We start from the raw sequence: 20,822 nt of genomic DNA, 5'->3' as shown, positions 1-20,822 counted from the left end.
GTTGCCGACCCCTGCCATTTGAGAACTTCGTCCTCTGTGGGACAAATCTATCCTGTGCCTTGTGATCTGTTCCCAGAAACTTCAGCCATCTCCGCTAGTATCCCCCTCCAATCCACCTGGGCACGCTGCTCTCTCACGCCCCAGTAATTCCCTTTACTCCATTGTGACCCCTGATACACGTGAGTTGTGCTTCTCCCTAACCCTAACCCTAATGCCCTCAAGGGGGTAAGAGGTGTAAGAGGTAGAGGGGGGGCAGAGAGATGGAGGAGAGAGCAAAAGAGAGCGAGGGTGGAGATATAGAGAGTGAGAGAGAGGGAAGGAGAATTAGAGAGTGAAAGAGAGAAGAGGGAGAGAGGGAAAGAGAAGGAGTGAGAGGGAGAGAACGGGAAGGAGAGATAGAGATTGAGGGAGGAAGAGAGAGGGGGAAGGAGAGATAGACTGAGAGGGGGAGAGAGTAGGTGAAAGGGTGCAGAGAGGGGAGGGGGAGAGGAAGAGAGAAGGGGAGAGGCAACGGGAGAGAAATGGGGAGAGGGGTAGAGTGGGGAAAGGAATGTGGTGGAGAGAGAGGGGAGAGACACATAGACCAGAGGGGGGAGTGAAAGGGGGGGAGAGAGGGGGGCAGCAAGGGAGAGGTGGTAGAGAGAGGGGAGAGGGGGTGAGGGGGGGATGCAAGGGGGAGGGGAGAGTGTGAGGAGAGAGACAGAGGGAGAGAAGAAGGGAGAGGGAGGTGAGATAGGGGCCAGAAGGGGAAAGAGGGGGAGGGGGTGAGAGGGGTGTAGAGAGGAGGTTGAGAGATGAGATGGGGAGAAAGGGGGGGACAGAGGAGTGAGTGAGAGAGAAGGGGATAGAAAAGTGGGAGAGATAGATAGATAGATAGATATTCTTAATTGATCCCGAGGGAAATTGGGTAGAGAGGACAGGGAAATAGAGACAGGCAAGGGGGGGGGGGTGAGAGGCGTGTAGAGAGGGGTTGAGAGAGTGAGAGAAGGGGAGAAGAGAGAAAGAGAGGGGAGGGAGATGGAAGTGCATAGACAGGGAGGGGGGACTGAGGGGGGCAAGGGGGGGAGAGAGGGAGGGGAGGGAAAGGGGAGTAAGAGAGGGGGAGGGAGGAGGGGAGAGAGTGGGTGAAAGGGGGCAGAGAGAGGGGACAGATGGGGAATGAGGTGGAGAGAGAAGGAGAGAGGGGTTATAGCGATTGGGAAGAGACACACACAGGCGAGAGGGGTATAGAGAAGGGGGCAAGGGGAAGAGGTGGTAGAGAGGGGGGTGCATGGGGGAGGGGAGGGAGAGAGAGTGTGAGGAGGGAGACACAGAGGGTGAGAGAGGGACAGAGGGAAAGAAGATGGAAAAGGAAGAGAGAGAGATGAGAGAGGGGCGAGGAGGAGAAAGGGGGACAGGAGGGAGGGAGAGAAAGGGGGGCATAGAAAAGGGTAGAGGGAGGACGGAGAGATAGTGGGAGAAAGAGTGGGTTGGGGGTGGGGTGAGAGGGGTGTAGAGAGGGGCAGAGGGGGAGAAAGTGATGAGGGAAAGGAAGAGAGGGGGGAAGGAAATGTAGAAAATGGGTAGAGATGGAAGGGGACAGAGGGGACAAGAGGAGGAGATAAGGAGGGGAGGTAAAGGGGGTAAGAGATGGGGATGGAGGAATCAGGTTTATTATCACCGGCATGTGACGTGACTTTTGTTGACTTTTGTTAACTTAGCAGCAGCAGTTCAATGCCATACATAATCTAGCAGAGAGAGAGAAAAGAATAATAATAATAGATAAAATAAAACATAATAAATACACTAGTAAATCAATTACGTATTTTAAATAGATTTTTTTAAAAATGTGCAAAAACAGAAATACTGTACGAGTAGAAGGTAGAACATAGAATAGTACAGCACAGTACAGGCCCTTCAGCCCACAATGTTATGCCGACCCTCAAACCCTGCCTCCCATATAAGCCCCCACCTTAAATTCCTCCATATACCTGTCTAGTAGTCTCTTAAACTTCACCAGTGTATCTGCCTCCACCACTGACTCAGGCAGTGCATTCCACGCACCAACCACTCTCTGAGTAAAAAACCTTCCTCTAATATCCCCCTTCAACTTCCCACCCCTTACCTTAAAGCCATGTCCTCTTGTATTGAGCAGCGGTGCCCTGGGGAAGAGGCGCTGGCTGTCCACTCTATCTAATCCTCTTAATATCTTGTACACCTCTATCATGTCTCCTCTCATCCTCCTCCTCTCCAAAGAGTGAAGCCCAAGCTCCCTTAATCTCTGGTCACAATGCATACTCTCTAAACCAGGCAGCATCCTGGTAAATCTCCTCTGTACCCTTTCCATGCTTCCACATCCTTCCTATAGTGAGGTGACCAGAACTGGACACAGTACTCCAAGTGTGGCCGAACCAGAGTTTTATAGAGCTGCATCATTACCTCGCGACTCTTAACACTGTCCCTCGACTTATGAAAGCTAACACCCCATAAGCTTTCTTAACTACCCTATCCACCTGTGAGGCAACTTTCAGGGATCTGTAGACATGTACCCCGAGATCCCTCTGCTCCTCCACACTACCAAGTATCCTGTCGTTTACTTTGTACTCTACCTTGGAGTTTGTCCTTCCAAAGTGTACCACCTCACACTTCTCCGGGTTGAACTCCATCTGCCACTTCTCAGCCCACTTCTGCATCCTATCAATGTCTCTCTGCAATCTTTAACAATCCTCTACACTATCTACAACACCACCAACCTTTGTGTCGTCTGCAAATCTGCCAACCCACCCTTCTACCCCCACATCCAGGTCGTTAATAAAAATCACGAAAAGTAGAGGTCCCAGAACCGATCCTTGTGGGACACCACTAGTCACAATCCTCCAGTCTGATTGTACTCCCTGTTAATAACTCATCTCCTTCTACCTCAGGCCACGAACATATCAATCACCCCCCCAATGAGTTATTAACTTCGAACTTTCTGCATAATCACCTAAAGAGTTGAACTGCATGTGCATGTAACAAGAGCTGTATAACTCATTTCCTTCCACCTTAGGCCACAAACTTATCAATCACCCCTGCTGTGGACACTTTCTGTAGGTCCAAGATCCGTATGCTCCACAACTGCTGGACCAAATGTGTACATGTAGGAGGGGACTATGTTGAAAAATAAATGCGCTAGGTTTTCTAAAATTGACTCCTTCTACATTAGGCCACAAACCTATCAATCACTCCTCATATATTAAAAAAAAGTGAGGTAGTGTCCAAACCTTCAATGTCCATTTAGGAATCGGACGGCAGAGGGGAAGAAGCTGTTCCTGAATTGCCTGAGTGTGTGCCTTCAGGCTTCTGTACCCCCTCCCTGATGGTAACAGTGAGAAAAGGGCATGCCCTGGGTGCTGGAGGTCCTTAATAATGGACGCTGCCTTTCTGAGACACCGCTCCCTGAAGATGTCCTGGGTACTTTGTAGGCTGGTACCCAAGATGGAGCTGACTAGATTTACAACCCTCTGCAGCTTCTCTCGGCCCTGTGCAGTAGCACCCTCCCCCCCATACCAGACAGTGATGCAGCCTGTCAGAATGCTCCCCACAGTACAACTACAGAAGTTTTTGAGTGTATTTGTTGACATGCCAAATCTCTTCAAACTCCTAATGAAGTATAGCCGCTGTCTTGCCTTCTTTATGACTATATCGATATGTTAGGACCAGGTTAGATCCTCAGAGATCTTGACACTCAGGAACTTGAAGCTGCTCACTCTCTCCACTTCTGATCCCTCTATGAGGATTGGTATGTGTTCCTTCATCTTACCCTTCCTGAAGTCCACAATCAGCTCTTTTGTCTTACTGATGTTGAGTGCCAGATTGTTGCTGCAGCACCATTCCACTAGTTGGCATACCTCACTCCTGTACGCCCTCTCGTCACCACCTGAGATTCTACCAACAGTGGTTGTATTGTCAGCAAATGTATAGATGGTATTTGAGCTATGCCTAGCCACACAGTCATGTGTATACAGAGAGTAGAGCAGTGGGCTAAGCACACACCCCTGAGGTGCGCCAGTGTTGATTGTCAGTGAGGAGGATATGTTAGCACCAATCCGCACAGATTGTGGTCTTCTGGTTAGGAAGTCGAGGATCCAATTGCAGAGGGAGGTACAGAGGCCCAGGTTCTACAACTTCTCAATCAGGATTGTGGGAATGATGGTATTGAATGCTGAGCTATAGTCGATGAACAGCATCCTGACGTAGGTGTTTGTCCCAAACCGTCTGGAGAGCCATTGAGATTGCGTCTGCCGTTGACCTGTTGTGACGAGAGTGGGTGACTGAGGGCAGAGAGGGGCTGAGAGAGAAAGGGGATGAGAGAAGTGGGAAAGGGGGTGGGGATGGAGAGAGTGGGGAGAGTGAGGGAGATGAGGAGGGACAGGGGGAGCATGAAGAGAGAGAGAGAGGAGAGGGGAGGGAGCAGGTAGACAGCAGTGGAGAGAGAGGAGATGGAGGGAGAGGGACACACAGGTGAGGGAAGGTGGAGAGAGAAGGGATGGGCAGTCTCTCAGTCCGGGAAGTAGGAAGTTCCACAGTCTGGGATGGATGGTCTCCCAGTCCGGGGGAGTGGGAGGTCCCAGTTCGGGGGATGAAAGGTCCCACAGTCTGGAAAACAGGCAGTTTCTCACTCCGGGGACTGAGGTGTCCCACGGTCTGGAGTGAGGAGGGGGCTTGGTGGGCATGGTAAATCAGTCTGCACAGTTTGGGAAGGTGGTTTTGCTCTCGACGGACCGCCCCAGTGTTCCTGACTGACCTCTCTCCTTTTCCAGTGATGCCCTGGTTCTAATCCCGTCGCAGATACAGGTCGGCATCCAGGAGAAGATTTGCCTGCTCCAGCCCGCGGGGGAGGGGAGTGGGTCACTCCGGGTGACCCTGCACCATGCCCCCACCAACACCACTGTGGAGAAAGAGACGGCGGGCCTGGTGGGGCACCACGGGTGCGTGGAGTTCACGGTAAGTTTTGCCGGCGGGGGGGGGGGGGGACGTACATCTGGAACTCTGCACCCTGCCAACCTGCCGTGGTGAAACCATCACACCACCCCTCGTGTGACCTGCAAAATTTCTCTGCCCAGGTGCCAGACATTGAGCTGACGAACGAGCAAGATTCGGTGGCTGAGGTCACGGTCACTGGATCGGGTCTGAGCGAAGCAGTGAACGTCACCAAGAAGGTCCTCCTGCGGAAAACGCAGTCCCTGACATTCGTACAGACAGACAAGCCCGTTTACAAACCTGGCCAGACAGGTGAGTCCCTCCCACGTGCATCTCCCGCCAATGTGCAGCAAGAACCCTCAATGGAAGACTGCAGACAATCTATGCAGACCACATGGACAACATTATCCTCTCCCGCACCTACCGGTCAGGGGTGTGAGGGGACATTCCCCACTTCCCTGGGTGGGGTTAGTCTGTGCACTGCACATTGACCACATTACCCTCTCCCCCACCTACAGTCAGGGGTGTGAGGGGACATTCCCCACTTCCCTGGGTGGGGTTAGTCCATGCATTCCACATCCGCCACATTAACCTCTCCCCCCATCTACAGGTGAGGGGTATGAGGGGATACCCACCACTCCCCTGTGTGGGGTTAGTCTGTGTATTCCACATTAGCCACATTACCCACATTACCCTCTCCCCGCATCTACAGGTCAGGAGTATGAGAGGACATTCCCCATTTCCCTGGGTGGGGTTAGTCCATGCATTCCACATCTGCCACATTTCCCTCTCCCTCACCTACAGGTCAGGGGTGTGAGGGGACACTTCCTACTTCCCTGGGTGGGGACAGTCCATGCACTCCACATCTGCCACATTACCCTTTACCCCACCTACAGGTCAGGGGTGAGGGGAGATTCCCCACTTCCCTGGGTGGGGTTAGTCTGTGTATTCCACATCTGCCTCATTACCCTTTCCCCCACCTACAGGTCAGGGGTGAGGGGAGATTCCCCACTTCCCTGGGTGGGGTTTGTCCATGCAATCCACATCTGCCACATTACCCTCACCCCCTCCAACAGGTCAGGGGTTTGAGGGGAGATTCCTTACTTCCCTGGGCAGTGTTAGTCTGTGTAGTCCACATCTGCCACATTACTCTCTCCCCCATCGACAAACCAGGGGTGTGAGGACATACCAGAACCTGTGGAGTAGCTCGACACCACGCAGGCTTGATGATCATTCCTTCACCCACCTCCAATCTCTTTCTACTAAAGCACTGCCATCATCCCTGAAATCTTCTTAATTCCCACTTGGGACAGGGCCCCTTGGTTCCTTTAGGATACAGTTCCAGGAGCGACCTCGACAAGTCTTCGAGTACGGGAGTCGGGGGAGTCACGTTGCAGTTGTACGAGACGTCGGTCAGGCCGCACTGGGAGTACGGTGTTCGGTTTTGGTCGCCCCGCTGTAGGAAAGATGCAGCTGAGCTGGAAAGAGTGCAGAGGGAGATTTATGAGGATGTCGCCGGGACTCGAGGGACTGAGTTACGGAGAGAGGTCGGGCAGGTTGGGACCTTATTCCAGAGGTGCTTAAAACCACGAGGAGCACAGTTAGGGGAGTGCCCCTCCTCTCCGGCCTCCAAACTCCTGAGTGATTGACCTCAGGTCTCAGGAGGTGAAAGGTCATTGGGTGTTTGACCCCAACCCCCCCCCCCACCGCTCTCAGCATTTGTGTGTGTTAGGAGGGTGTTAGGGGAGTTACAGAGTTACAGGGGACATGACCTCCTGGGGAGGTCAGGGGTTGTTAGTCATTCCCTCTGGGATCTCACTCTGCGCCTTGTCTTCCAGTGCGGTTCCGTGTCGTCTCTCTGACGCAGGATTTCTTGCCGGCCGACGAGGAGGTGAGGGAGTCCGTCCCGTGCACTGCGTGTCTCCTGCCCCACCCCAGCACCGCCGGCCCTCGCTCCCCCTCTCCATCCACCGTCTCCCTCTCTTCTCCCCTCCGACCCTGCCCACAACTGGGGCCTTGTTCGCCTGCTCCTGCTCAATGGCCTGTTGGCCAACCTCTCCCCCTACTCCATCGCAGACTGCTGCTCCCACCCTTCTCGCTCTCTCCCTCTTCCCCCTCTGCTCCTCTTGCCCTCCCTCCATCTTTTCCTTCCCCCTTTGTCTCCTATCCCGCCCTTCTTCCTCTTCCTCACCCCTTTCCCTCTCGCACACTCTGTCCTCTCACCTCCGATCCTCTCACCCTCCATCCTTTTTCTTTCCCTCCACCCCTCTATTCACAGTGATATCCATCCCTCCTGGGAGGGGCCTCCCTCTCCCCGACACCTTTCTCAGTCTTGCCCCTCCTCCATTCCCCCTTGTCTGGTCCTCTATTGCCCCATCTGTCTCCCTTCTCCCTTGCCCCTCCGTCCCCCTCCCCCTTGTCCTTCCCTCCGTCTTCCCCTCCTTCAGCCTCCCCCCTTCCTCGATCCCACCACTAATGTGGCTTCTCCGTTTCTCTCTGCAGTACCCGCTGATAACACTCTGGGTGAGTCCCGTCGACAGGATCCAGGCCTCAGCCTTGCCCTGCACCAGGTCAGGGGGCGACGTCCATCTTCCTGGGCCCAGGAAACATTCCAGGAGTCCGAGGATAAGGCAGGGCCCTGGCTGAGGCCTGTGCTAGTGATCCAGGTGGTATCGTACGCGGACCCTGGGCTCAGGGATTGTTCTGGGAACTTGGGTCTGGATCAGAGCCTGTCTCAGGCCTTAAGCTGGTGAATAAGACCACCAGCTGGAACAGGCATGGACCCTAGGCCCAGGGACTGTTCTGGGAGCTCCGGTCCGGGTCAGGGCCTGGTTGAGGCCTACGCTGTTGAACTTGAACCCAGCCTGATTATTTTCCAACCCTTGGGCCCAGGAACCATTCTGGGAGTTCAGGGATGGGGTAGGCCCTGGCTCAGGCCTCTGACGGTGATTCTCACCCCAAACCAATGTTCTCTTTAAGGTGGGCATGTGCACACATCTTTTGCTACAAGCGCACAAAGGAACTTAAACTGCACACAAAATGTTGTCAACCTCTACCTCGTTAGCTGGGTACTGGTATCGATTATGACCAATGTTTTGATGGCAAACTCTGCCATCTTCATCAGGGATGATGGCTGGGCATGTCTAGTCATCCCATCCCTCTTGATGGCTAGTCCTCATCCAATCAGTTTTCTGCTGTTCCAATTTGTTTACAATCGAATTCCATTTCTTGCTTAGAGCAAGACCTTCATCTTTCCCTACAGTTTTATTTCAATGGTTTCCTTCACCAGGTCGTCCCAAACTCCATCGGCACAGCACAGTGGGTTTGCCAAATCTATGGCCACTGCGAGCGCAGTATTTTGCTACTGCCGATTTCTCTGGGTAACCCAAACGGATACACCTCCTGTGCTCCCTGTTGCGGGTTTCCACCGTGCAGAAGACTACTGTGCCGTGCCAATGGCTTTTGGTATTGCCTGGTGAAGGAAGCCATTGAAATAAAACCAGAGGAAAAGATCTTTAACAAAGACGACGGTCTCCCTCGAAGGCTACGTCCACACTAGACTGGATAATTTTGAAAACGCCGGTTTCACGTAAAAACGATAGGCGTCCACACCAGGCGTTTCTGAAAATACCTCCGTCCACATTAAAACGGATACTTAGGCGAATCTCCTCCTACTTGGCATGGGCAGGACACATCTACAGAAAACAAGCAACATGTTTGGTGTCGAATCTCGCTGTGAAAGTGCGTGTTTGTGCAGTTACAGACCAGAAAAACTTAAAAGGAAATTGCCAAATGAGGGACAGCTGTTGGCTCTCGCGCAGGAAGACCTAAAACTAAAAAAAAAACAAACACTGAGAGCTTGGATACATACATGGAATTGTGATGTAGTGGCCATTACAGAGACTTGGCTGGCACCAGGGCAGGAATGGATTCTCAGTATTCCTGGATTTCAGTGCTTTAAAAGGGATAGAGAGGGCGGAAAAAGGGGAGGAGGGGTGGCATTACTGGTCAGGAATACTATTACAGCTACAGAAAGGGTGGGTAATGTAGCAGGATCCTCTTTTGAGTCAGTATGGGTGGAAGTCAGGAACAGGAAGGGAGCAGTTACTCTACTGGGGGTATTCTATAGGCCCCCCTGGTAGCAGCAGAGATACAGAGGAGCAGATTGGGAGGTAGATTTTGGAAAGGTGCAAAAATAACAGGGTTGTTATCATGGGTGACTTTAACTTCCTTAATATTGATTGGCACCTGATTAGTTCCAAGGGTTTAGATGGGGCAGAGTTTGTTAAGTGTGTCCAGGATGGATTCCTGTCACAGTATGTTGACAGGCCGACTAGGGGGAATGCCATACTAGATCTAATATTAGGTAACAAACCGGGTCAGGTCACAGATCTCTCAGTGGGTGAGCATCTGGGGGACAGTGACCACCGCTCCCTGGCCTTTAGCATTATCATGGGAAAGGATAGAATCAGAGAGGACAGGAAAATTTTTAATTGTGGAAGGGCAAATTATGAGACTATAAGGCTAGAACTTGCGGGTGTGAATTGGGAAGATGTTTCTGTAGGGAATTGTACTATGGACATGTGGACGATGTTTAGAGATCTCTTGCAGGATGTTAGGGATAAATTTGTCCCGGTGAGGAAGATAAAGAATGGTAGGGTGAAGGAACCATGGGTGACAGGTGAGGTGGAAAATCTAGTCAGGTGGAAGAAGGCAGCATACATGAGGATTAGGAAGCAAGGATCAGATGGGTCTATTGAGGAATATAGGGTAGCAAAAAAGGAGCTTAAGAAGGGGCTGAGAAGAGCAAGAAGGGGGCATGAGAAGGCCTTAGATCAGTGAGCCTTACATCTGTGGTGGGAAAGCTGTTGGAAAAGATTCTTAGAGATAGGATCTATGGCCGCTTAGAGAATCATGGTCTGATGAGGGACAGTCAGCATGGCTTTGTGAAGGGCAGATCGTGTCTAACAAGTCTGATAGAGTTCTTTGAGGAGGTGACCAGGCATATAGATGAGGGTAGTGCAGTGGATGTGATCTATATGGATTTTAGTAAGGCATTTAACAAGGTTCCACATGTAGGCTTATTCAGAAAGTCAGAAGGCATGGGATCCAGGGAAATTTGGCCAGGTGGATTCAGAATTGGCTTGCCTGCAGAAGGCAGAGGGTGGTGGTGGAAGGAGTACATTCGGATTGGGGGATTGTGACTAGTGGTGTCCCACAAGGATCTGTTCTGGGATCTCTTCGTGATTTTTACGAACGACCTGGATGTGGGGGTAGAAGGGTGGGTTGGCAAGTTTGCAGACGACACAAAGGTTGGTGGTGTTGTAGATAGTGTAGAGGATTGTCAAAGATTGCAGAGAGACATTGATAGGATGCAGAATTGGGCTGGGAAGTGGCAGATGGAGTTCAACCTGGAGAAGTGAAGAATGAAGAGGAAAAGCTTCGGTTACGGATTTATCCGCTCTAGTGTGGACGTAGCCGAATTTAGAACTGGAACTCGATTGCCAACAAGGTGGGAGAGCGGAAACCTGATTGGATGAGAACTGGCCAATCAGGAGGGAGGAACGAACGACAGGGTATAAATACCACCAGACTGGACATGTCTAGGCATCGTCGCTGATGAGGAGGGCAGAGTTTGCCATCAAAACGATAGCTGTGGTCAATCCCTGTACCCGACTGGAAGCCCGAGAAGAGCTTATCCGTTATGTGTGCCGGGAAAGTGCTAGGTCATTTCCTTTTGCACACAGTCACATGTCCATTTCCAGTTTCTGACGTGGACGGTGTTAACAACGTGGAGATTGTGACGTTTTGTCTGCAGATTTTAGAACAGGGTTATTGATCCCATCTTTGTTGAAGATGTTATCCAGTGCGCCCGTGTTGTTGTCAAAACAACAGCACAAGATTTTTGTGCCCACTGGCCATTAAAAATTAGAGGGATCATTCCCCAACAAGGATTATGTTCCGACCTCTGGGCCCGGGGAAGGTTCCAGAAGCTCGGGGATAAAGTCAAGTCAAGGCCTGGCTCGGGCCTACGCTGGCGGATTCAATCCCAGCTTTGGAACCGTACACATATGTTTGGGCCCTTCCTTCCAACAAGATAGGCTGATCTCTGGTGGTCAGGACGCGGACTGGGGTTGGGGAGCTTGTGGGAGGGGGTGAGGAGGGGAAGTCCTGCTGGGACACACGGGGTGGGGGGGGCGTTTAGAAACATAGAACATTGAAAACCTGCAGCACAATACAGGCCCTTCAGCCCACAAAATTGTGCCGAACATGTCCTTACCTTAGAAATTACCTAGGGTTACCCATAGCCCTCTATTTTTCTGAGTTCCATGTACCTATTCAAAAGTCTCTTAAAAGACCCTATCGTATCTGCCTCCATCATTGTCATCGGCAGCCCATTCCACGCCTCACCACTCTCTGAGTTTAAAAAAAACTTACCCCTGACATGTCCTCTGTACCTACTTCCAAGCACCTTAAAACTGTGCCCTCTTGTGTTAGCCACTTCAGACCTGGGGAAAAAGCCTCTGACTATCCACACGATCAATGCATCTCGTCACCTTATACACCTCTATCAGGTCACCTCTCATCCTCCGTCGCTCCAAGGAGAAAAGGCTGAGTTCACTCAACCTATTCTCATAAGGCATGCTCCCCAATCCAGGCAACATCCTTGTAAATCTCCTCCGCACCCTTTCTATGGTTTCCACATCCTTCCTGTAATGAGGCGACCAGAACTGAGCACAGTACTCCAAGAGGGGTCTGAACAGGATCCTACATAGCTGTAACATTACGTCACGGCTCCTAAATTCAATCCCACGGTTGATGAAGGCCAATACACCGTATGCCTTCTTAACCACAGAGTCAACCTGCGCAGTTGCTTTAAGCGTCCTATGGACTCGGACCCCAAGATCCCTCTGATCCTGCACACTGCCAAGAGTCTTACCATTAATACTATATTCTGCCATCATATTTGACCTACCAAAATGAACCACCTCACACTTATCCGGGTTGAACTCCATCTGCCACTTCTCAGCCCAGTTTTGCATCCTATCAAGGTCCCGTTGTAACCTCTGACAGCCCTCTACACTATCCACAACACCCCCAACATTTGCGTCATCAGCAAATTTTCTAGCCCATCCCACCACTTCCTCATCCAGGTCATTTATAAAAATCACAAAGATTAGGGATCCCAGAACACATCCCTGAGGCACACCACTGGTGACCGACCTCCATGCAGAATATGACCCGTCTACAACCACTCTTTGCCTTCTGTGGGCAAGCCAGTTCTGGATACACAAAGCAATGTCCCCTTGGATCCCACGCCTCCTTACTTTCTCAATAAGCCTGGCATGGGGTACCTTATCAAATGCCTTGCTGAAATCCATATACACTACATCTACTGCTCTTCCTTCATCAATGTGTTTCGTCACATCCTCAGGAAATTCAATTAGGCTTGTAAGACATGACCTGCCTTTGACAAAGCCATGCTGACTATTCCTAATCATATTATACCTCTCCAAATGTTCATAAATCCTGCCTCTCAGGATCTTTTCCATCAACTTACCAACCACTGAAGTAAGACTCACCGGTCTAAAATTTCCTGGGCTATCTCTACTCCCTTTCTTGAATAAGGGAGCAACAGTCACAACCCTCCAATCCTCTGGAACCTCTCCCGTCCTCATTGATGATGCAAGGATCATTGCCAGAGGCTCAGCAATCTCCTCCCTCACACCCCACAGTAGCCTGGGGTACATCTCGTCCGGTCTCGGTGACTTATCCAACTTGTTGCTTTCCAAAAGCTCCAGCACATCCTCTTTCTTAATGCCTATATGCTCAGGCTTTTCAGTCCACTGTAAATCATCCCTGCAATTGTCAAGCAACACACATCAAAGTTGCTGGTGAATGCAGCAGGCCAGACAGCATCTCTAGGAAGAGGTGTAGTCGACGTTTCAGGCCGAGACCCTTCATCAAGACCAACTGAAGGAAGAGTGAGTAAGAGATTTGAAAGTGGGAGAGGGAGGGGGAGATCCGAAATGATAGGAGAAGACAGGAGGGGGAGGGATGGAGCCAAGAGCTGGACAGGTGATTGGCAAAAGGGATACGAGAGGATCATGGGACAGGAGGTCCGGGGAGAAGGACAAGGTGGCAGGGGGGAACCCAGAGGATGGGCAAGGGGTATAGTCAGAGGGACAGAGGGAGAAAAAGGAGAGAGAAAAAAAGAATGTGTGTATATAAATAAATAACAGATGGGATACGAGGGGGAGGTGGGGCATTAGCGGAAGTTAGAGAAGTCGATGTTCATGCCATCAGGTTGGAGGCTACCCAGACGGAATACAAGGTGTTGTTCCTCCAACCTGAGTGTGGCTTCATCTTTACAGTAGAGGAGGCCGTGGATAGACATATCAGAATGGGAATGGGATGTGGAATTAAAATGTGTGGCCACTGGGAGATCCTGCTTTCTCTGGCGGACAGAGCGTAGATGTTCAGCAAAACGATCTCCCAGTCTGCGTCGGGTCTCGCCAATATATAAAAGGCCACATCGGGAGCACCGGATGCAGTATATCACCCCAGTCGGCTCACAGGTGAAGTGTTGCCTCACCTGGAAGGACTGTCTGGGGTCCTGAATGGTGGTAAGGGAGGAAGTATAAGGGCATGTGTAGCACTTGTTCTGCTTACAAGGATAATTGCCAGGAGGGAGATCAGTGGGGAGGGATGGGGGGGACGAATGGACATGGGAGTCGCGTAGAGATGCTGCCTGGCCTGCTGCGTTCACCAGCAACTTTGATGTGTGTTGCTTGAATTTCCAGCATCTGCAGAATTCCTCGTGTTTGCGCCTACAATTGCCAAGATCCTTTTCCGTAGTGAATACTGAAGTGAAGTATTCATTAAGTACCTCTGCTATCTCCTCCGGTTCCATACACACTTTCCCACTGTCACTCTTGATTGGTGTTATTCTCTCACGTCTTATCCTCTTGCTCTTCACATACTTGTAGAATGCCTTGGGATTTTCCTTAATCCTGTCCACCAAGGCTTTCTCATGGCCCCTTCTGGCTCTCGGTCTGGCTCTCCTAATTTCATTCTTAAGCTCCTTCCTGCTAATAATCTTCTAGATCTCTGTCATTACCTAGTTTTTTGAAACTTTCGTAAGCTTTTCTTCTCACTTTGACTAGATTTACAACAGCCTTTGTACACCACAGTTCCTCTACCCTACCATCTTTTCCTTGTCTCGTTGGAACGTACCTATGTAGAACTCCACACAAATATCCCGAATGTTTGCCACATTTCTGCCGTTCATTTCCCTGAGAACATCTGTTCCCGATTTATGCTTCCAAGTTCCTGCCTGATAGCCTCATCTTTCCCCTTACTCCAATTAAACCCTTTCCTAACTTGTCTGTTCCTATCCCTTCCAACGCTATGGTAAAGGAGATAGAATTGTGATCACTATCTCCAAAATGCTCTCCCACTGAGAGCCCTGACACCTGACCAGGTTCATTTCCCAATACCAGATCAAGTACAGCCTCTCCTCTTGTAGGCTTATCTACAAATTGTGTCAAGAAACATTCCCGAACACACCTAACAAACTCCACCCCATCTAAACCCATCGCTCTGGGGAGATGCCAATCAATATTTTGGAAATTAAAATCTCCCACCACAACAACCCTGTTGTTATTGCACCTTTCCAGAATCTGTCTCCCTATCTGCTCCTCGATGTCCCTGTTACTATTGGGCGGTCTATAAAAAACACCCAGTAGGTGTACAAGATAATCAGAGGAATAGATAGAGTGGATAGCCAGCACCTCTTCCCCAGGGCACCACTGCTCAATACAAGAGGACATGGCTTTAAGGTAAGGGGTGGGAAGTTCAAGGGGGATATTAGAGGAAGGTTTTTTACTCAGAGAGTGGTTGGTGCGTGGAATGCACTGCCTGAGTCAGTGGTGGAGGCAGATACACAAGTGAAATTTAAGAGACTACTAGACAGGTATATGGAGGAATTTAAGGGGAGGGGTTATATGGGAGGCAGGATTTGAGGGTGGGCACAGCTTTGTGGGCCGAAAGACCTGTACTGTGCTGTACTATTCTATGTTCTGTGTAGAGTTATTGACCACTTCTTGTTCCTAACTTCCACCCACATAGACTCAGTAGACAATCCCTACGGACACTATCTCTGATCAACAGTGCCACGCCCCCACCTCATTTGCCTCCCTCCCTGTCCTTTCTGATACATCTACAGCCTGGCACTTGACGTAATTATTCCTGCCCCTGCACCATCCAAGTCTCTGTAAATGGCTGCAACATCATAGCTCCAAGTACTGATCCACGTTGTAAGCTCATCCGCTTTATCCATGACACTCCTTGTATTAAAATAGACACCTCTCAAACCACCGGTCTGAGCGCATCCCTTCTCTATCACCTGCCTCTCCTCCCTCTCATACGAGGTTTGTTGACCTTGTGGGAGGGGATGGGGAGAGGCGAGGGCTTCTGGGACACACGGGGTGGCGGCTGGGGTGCTTCTTGGCCTTTAGGGGGGGTGGGGCGGGGAAGACATGTTGGGACACGCTGATGTTTACTCTAGTCATAGTCATAGTTATACTTTATCGATCCCGGGGGAAATTGGTTTTCGTTACAGTTGCACCATAAATAATAAATAGTAATAGAATCATAGATAGTTAAATAGTAATATGTAAATTATGCCAGCAAATTACGAAATAAGTCCAGGACCAGCCTATCGGCTCAGGGTTTCTGACCTCCCAAGGGAGGAATTGTAAAGTTTGATGGCCACAGGCAGGAATGACTTCCTATGACGCTCCGTGTTGTATCTCGGTGGAATGAGTCTCTGGCTGAATGTACTCCTGTGCCCACCCAGTACATTATGTAGTGGATGGGAGACATTGTCCAAGATGGCATGCAATTTAGACAGCATCCTCTTGTCAGACACCATCGTGAGAGAGTCCAGTTCCATCCCCACAACATCACTGGCCTTACAAATGAGTTTGTTGATTCTGTTGGTGTCTGCTACCCTCAGCTTGCTGCCCCAGCACACAACAGCAAACATGATAGCACTGGCCACCACAGACTCGTAGAACATCCTCAGCATCGTCCGGCAGATGTTAAAGGACCTCAGTCTCCTCAGGAAATAGAGACGGCTCTGACCCTTCTTATAGACAGCCTCAGTGTTCTTAGCCCAGTCCAGTTTATTGTCAATTCGTATCCCCAGGTATTTGTAATCCTCCACCATGTCCACACTGACCCCCTGGATGGAAATAGGGGTCACCGGTACCTTAGCTCTCCTCAGGTCTACCACCAGCTCCTTAGTCTTTTTCACATTAAGCTGCAGATAATTCTGCTCACACCATGTGACAAAGTTTCCTACTGTAGCCCTGTACTCAGCCTCATCTCCCTTGCTGAGGCATCCAACTATGGCAGAGTCATCCGAAAACTTCTGAAGATGACAAGACTCTGTGCAGTAGTTGAAGTCCGAGGTGTAAATGGTGAAGAGAAAGGGAGACAAGACAGTCCCCTGTGGAGCCCCAGTGCTGCTGATCACTTTGTCTGAAACACAGTGTTGCAAGCACACGTACTGTGGTCTGCCAGTCAGGTAGTCAAGAATCCATGGCACCAGGAAAGCATCCACCTGCATCGCTGTCAGCTTCTCCCCCAGCAGAGCAGGGCGGATGGTGTTGAACGCACTGGAGAAGTCAAAAAACATGACCCTCACGGTGCTCGCTGGCTTGTCCAGGTGGGCGTAGACACGGTTCAGCAGTCACCTGAACCTCTCTCACTCCCCACCTCCCACAGAGCTCCAGGAATACAGATCAGATCCAGGACTATTCTGCATCCAGTCTAGGAATAATTTGACCACAATGTGGGGGCAATCACAGCCAGATCTGGGATCAGCCAGGCCGAATCTGGGAATAATCCAGGATATATGTGGAATAAATCCCGGCCAAATCCAGGACCTATCATGGTCAAACCAGGACCCAGTCCGAGGTCATTCCAGTACAAGTCCAGTCCAAATCTGGGTCAAATTAGGCCAGGATCTTTTCTCTTGTATGAACGGCATGATGAAGTGTGGGGGGGGGGGTGTTGTTTGAGGAGGGAGCTCTGTGGGAGAGTGGGGAGTGAGAGAGGTTGGGAAAGATGGGGGGAGGGGAAAAAAGAGTGGGAGAGAAAAAGAGCTGGTTGGGAGAGAGGGAGAGAACAAAAGACAGAGGGGAAGGGAGAGAGGGAGGGAGGGTAGAGGGAGATGTAGAGGGGAAAGGGTTCAAGAAAATGGGGGAGAGAGAGCTCGGAGGAAAGAGAAGAGAGAGATAGATACGGAGACAGACACACTGTGAGAATGAGGGAAGAAACAGCTGGGGAAAAAGAGAAGAGAAAGATGGAAAATGTGGTAAATTGGATCAGCAAGTTTGCTGATGATACAAAGATTGGAGCTGTAGTAGACAGTGAGGAAAGTTTTCAGAGCCTGCAGAGGGATTTGGACCAGCTGGAAAAATGGGCTGAAAAATGGCAGATGGAGTTTAATACAGACAAGTGTGAGGTATTGCACTTTGGAAGGACAAACCAGGGTAGAACATACAGGGTTAATGATAAGGCACTGTGGAGTGCAGTGGAACAGAGGGATCTGGGAATACAGATACAAAATTCCCTAAAAGTGGCATCACAGGTAGATAGCGTCGTAAAGAGACTTTTGGTACATTGGCCTTTATTAATCAAAGTATTGAGTATAAGAGCTGGAATGTTATGATGAGGTTGTATAAGGCATTGGTGAGGCCGAATCTGGAGTAATGTGTTCAGTTTTGGTCACCAAATTACAGGAAGGATATAAATAAGAGTGAAAGAGTACAGAGAAGGTTTACAAGGATGTTGCTGGGACTTGAGAGACTCAGTTACAGAGAAAGGTTGAATAGGTTTGGACTTTATTCCCTGGAGCGTAGAAGAATGAGGGGAAATTTGATAGAGGTATATAAAATTATGATGGGTATAGATGGAGTGAATGCAAGCCGGCTTTTTCCACTGAGGCAAGGGGAGAAAAAAACCAGAGGACATGGGTTAAGGGTGAGGGGGGAAAAGTTGAAAGGGAACACTAGGGGGGGCTTCTTCACACAGAGAGTGGTGGGAGTATAGAATGAGCTGCCAGATGAGGTGGTAAATGTGGGTTCTTTTTTAACATTTAAGAATAAATTGGACAGATACATGGATGGGAGGTGTATGGAGGGATATGGTCCGTGTGCAGGTCAGTGGGACTAGGCAGAAAATGGTTCGGCACAGCCAAGAAGGGCCAAAAGGCCTGTTTCTGTGCTGTAGTTTTTCTGTGGTTTCTATGGATTGTGGTGAGAGAGAGAGAAGGAGAAAGAGAAAGAGAGACAGATGGAGGAGAGAGAAGGGGAGAGAGGGGAGAGACAGCTGGGGGAAAGAGAAAGAGAGACGGATGGAGGAGAGAGAAGGGGACAGAGAGAGGGGAGAAACAGAGCTGGGGGGAAAGAGAGACGGATGGATGGAGAGAGAGGGGGGAGACAGAGCTGGGGGAAAGAGAGGGAGACTGATAGAGGGAAGAGACAGCTGGGGGAAAGAGAGAGATGGATGGAGGAGAGGGGGGGAGGCAGAGCTGAGGGAAAGAGAGAGAGACAGATGGAGGAGAGAGAGGGGAGAGACAGCTGGGGGAAAGAGAGAGAGAGATGGATGGATAGATAGAGGAGGGGGGGAGACAGAGCTGGGGAAAAGAGAGAATAGACAGATGGGTGGAGGAGGGAGAGAGAGGTTAGGGGGAGAGAAAGACCTGGAGCTGGGGAGGAGGAGAGAGTGAGAGAGACTGATCAAGCTGGGAGAGAAGAGAGAGAGAGGTGGGAGAAGGAGAGATAGATAGTTAGATACTTTATTGATCCCAAGTACAAACGTTTGTAAGTTACAGTGTCACAGTAGCATTACAAGTGCACAGATGTACAAATATTAGGAGAGAAGTAAGAAAGAGTAAAAAGTAAGTTACCTCAAACAGTCTAACAGGGGTGGGGGGGGGGGATTATCACTTCCCCCGGCTGCACATTGACTCATTATAGAGCCTAATGGCCGAAGGTAAGTTTGACCTCATATTGCGCTCTTTGGAGCAGTGCAGTTGTCTTAGTCAGGTTGTGGGTGTTGTGGATAGTGTGGAGGGCTGTCAGAGGTTACAGCCGGACAGCAATAGAGTGCAAAATCAGGCTGAGAGGTCGTAGATCAACCCAAAGAAGCGTGAAGTGGTTCATTTTAGTAGGTCAAATTTGAAGACAGAATATAGTATTAATGGTAAGGCTCTCGGCAGCGTGGAGGATCAGAGGGATCTTGGGGTCCGAGTCCATAGGACACTCAAAGCAGCTGCACAGGTTGACAGTGTGGTTAAGAAGGCGTGTGATGTGTTGGCCCTCATCAACCGTGGGATTGAGTTTAGGAGCCGAGAGGCAATGTTACAGCTACATAAGACCTTGGTCAGACCTCACTTGGAGTACTGTGCTCAGGTCTGGTCACCTCATTACAGGAAGGATGTGGAAACTATAGAAAAGGTGCAGAGGAGATTTACAAGGACGTTGCCTGGATTGAGGAGCATGCCTTATGAGAATAGGTTGAGTGAACTCGGCCTTTTCTCCTTGGAGTGATGGAGGATGAGAGGCATTGATTGTGTGGATAGTCAGAGGCTTTTTCCCAGGGCTGAAATGGCTAGCACAAGAGGGCACAGTTTTAAGGTGCTTGGAAATAGGTACAGAGGAGATGTCAAGGGTAAGTTTTTCACACAGAGAGTGATGGGTGCGTGGAATGGGCTGCCAGCAATGGTGGTGGAAGTGGATACGATAGGGTCTTTTAAGAGACTCTTATAGGTACGTGGAGCTTAGAAAAATAGAGGGCTATGCAGTGGGGAAATTCCAAGCCGTTTCTGGAGGAGGTTACATGGTTGACACAACATTGTGGGCTGAAGGGCCTGTAATGTGCTGTAAATTTCTATGTTCTATGTTCTATGACTAAAAGTGCTCCTCTGTTTCAGCCAAGGTGGCCTGCAGAGGGTGAGAAACATTGTCTAGAATTGCCAGGGTTTTTCAAAGGGTCCTTTGTTCCACCGCAGCCTCCAGAGTGTCCAGTTTGACTCCTATAACAGAGCCAGTCTTTCTAATCAGTTTATTGAGCCTGTTGGCATCACCCTGTGTTGGTGCCATTGCCCCAGCACACCACCTCATTGAGGATTGTAATGGCTACAACGCACTGGTAGAACATGTGAAGGAGAGGCCTGCATACTCCAAAGAACCCCAGTCTCCTCAGGAAGTAGAGGTGACTCTGTCCCTTCTTGTACACAGTCTCTGTGTTGGTGCTCCACTCGAGTCTGTCACCAGGTGCACCCCCAGGTGCTTGCAGGTCCTCACCACATCCATGTCCTCGCCATCAATGGTAACAGGGAACAGTGCAGGTTTAGTCTTCCTAAAGACCATCACCGTCTCCTGATGTGGTGAGAAAATGAAAGAGTAGATTAGAGAGAGAGAGGGGATTATAAAGAGAGAGAGCATGAGAGAGAGGATTAGAGAGAGAAGAATGGAGAGAGTGAGAGGGAGAATTAGAGAGCATCAGAGAGGGAGCGGATTCGAGAGCGAGAAAGGATTAGAGAGAGAGGATGAGAGAGAAAGGATTGGGGAGAGAAGGTGAGAGAGAAGGGACAGAGGAAGAGAGAGAGGATGAGAGAGACGATTGGGGAGCAGGTTAGAGAGAAGGGACAGTGGGTTAGAGAGAGACTATGAGTGAGGAGCTGTGTTATTCCTCCAACAGGACCCTCAGCAAAACCGGATTGGGGAGAGAGGATGAGAGAGAAGGGACAAGGGGTTAGAGAGAGGATTGAGGAGAAGGTTAGAGAGAGAGAGACTATGAGTGAT

At 50.1% G+C, this 20,822-nt stretch overlaps 1 protein-coding gene across 1 annotated transcript in view; it reads left to right on the top strand.

Annotated features, from left to right (window-relative positions):
* Positions 1–20,754, top strand: part of LOC140208164 (alpha-2-macroglobulin-like) — a 25,775-nt gene extending 5,021 nt beyond the window's left edge. The window contains exons 2-6 of the mRNA XM_072276644.1: positions 4,782–4,965; positions 5,085–5,253; positions 6,780–6,832; positions 7,444–7,464; positions 20,719–20,754. Of these exons, the coding sequence (XP_072132745.1) occupies positions 4,782–4,965; positions 5,085–5,253; positions 6,780–6,832; positions 7,444–7,464; positions 20,719–20,754 (463 nt within the window). The remainder of the gene's footprint in view (positions 1–4,781; positions 4,966–5,084; positions 5,254–6,779; positions 6,833–7,443; positions 7,465–20,718) is intronic.
* The last annotated feature ends 68 nt before the right edge of the window (positions 20,755–20,822 follow it).

This window comes from Mobula birostris, chromosome 13 (genome assembly GCF_030028105.1).
Source record: "Mobula birostris isolate sMobBir1 chromosome 13, sMobBir1.hap1, whole genome shotgun sequence".
Lineage (NCBI taxonomy): Eukaryota > Metazoa > Chordata > Chondrichthyes > Myliobatiformes > Myliobatidae > Mobula > Mobula birostris.
The sequence above is the reverse complement of the archived record's forward strand: the minus strand, read 5'-3'. Positions and strand labels throughout refer to the sequence as shown.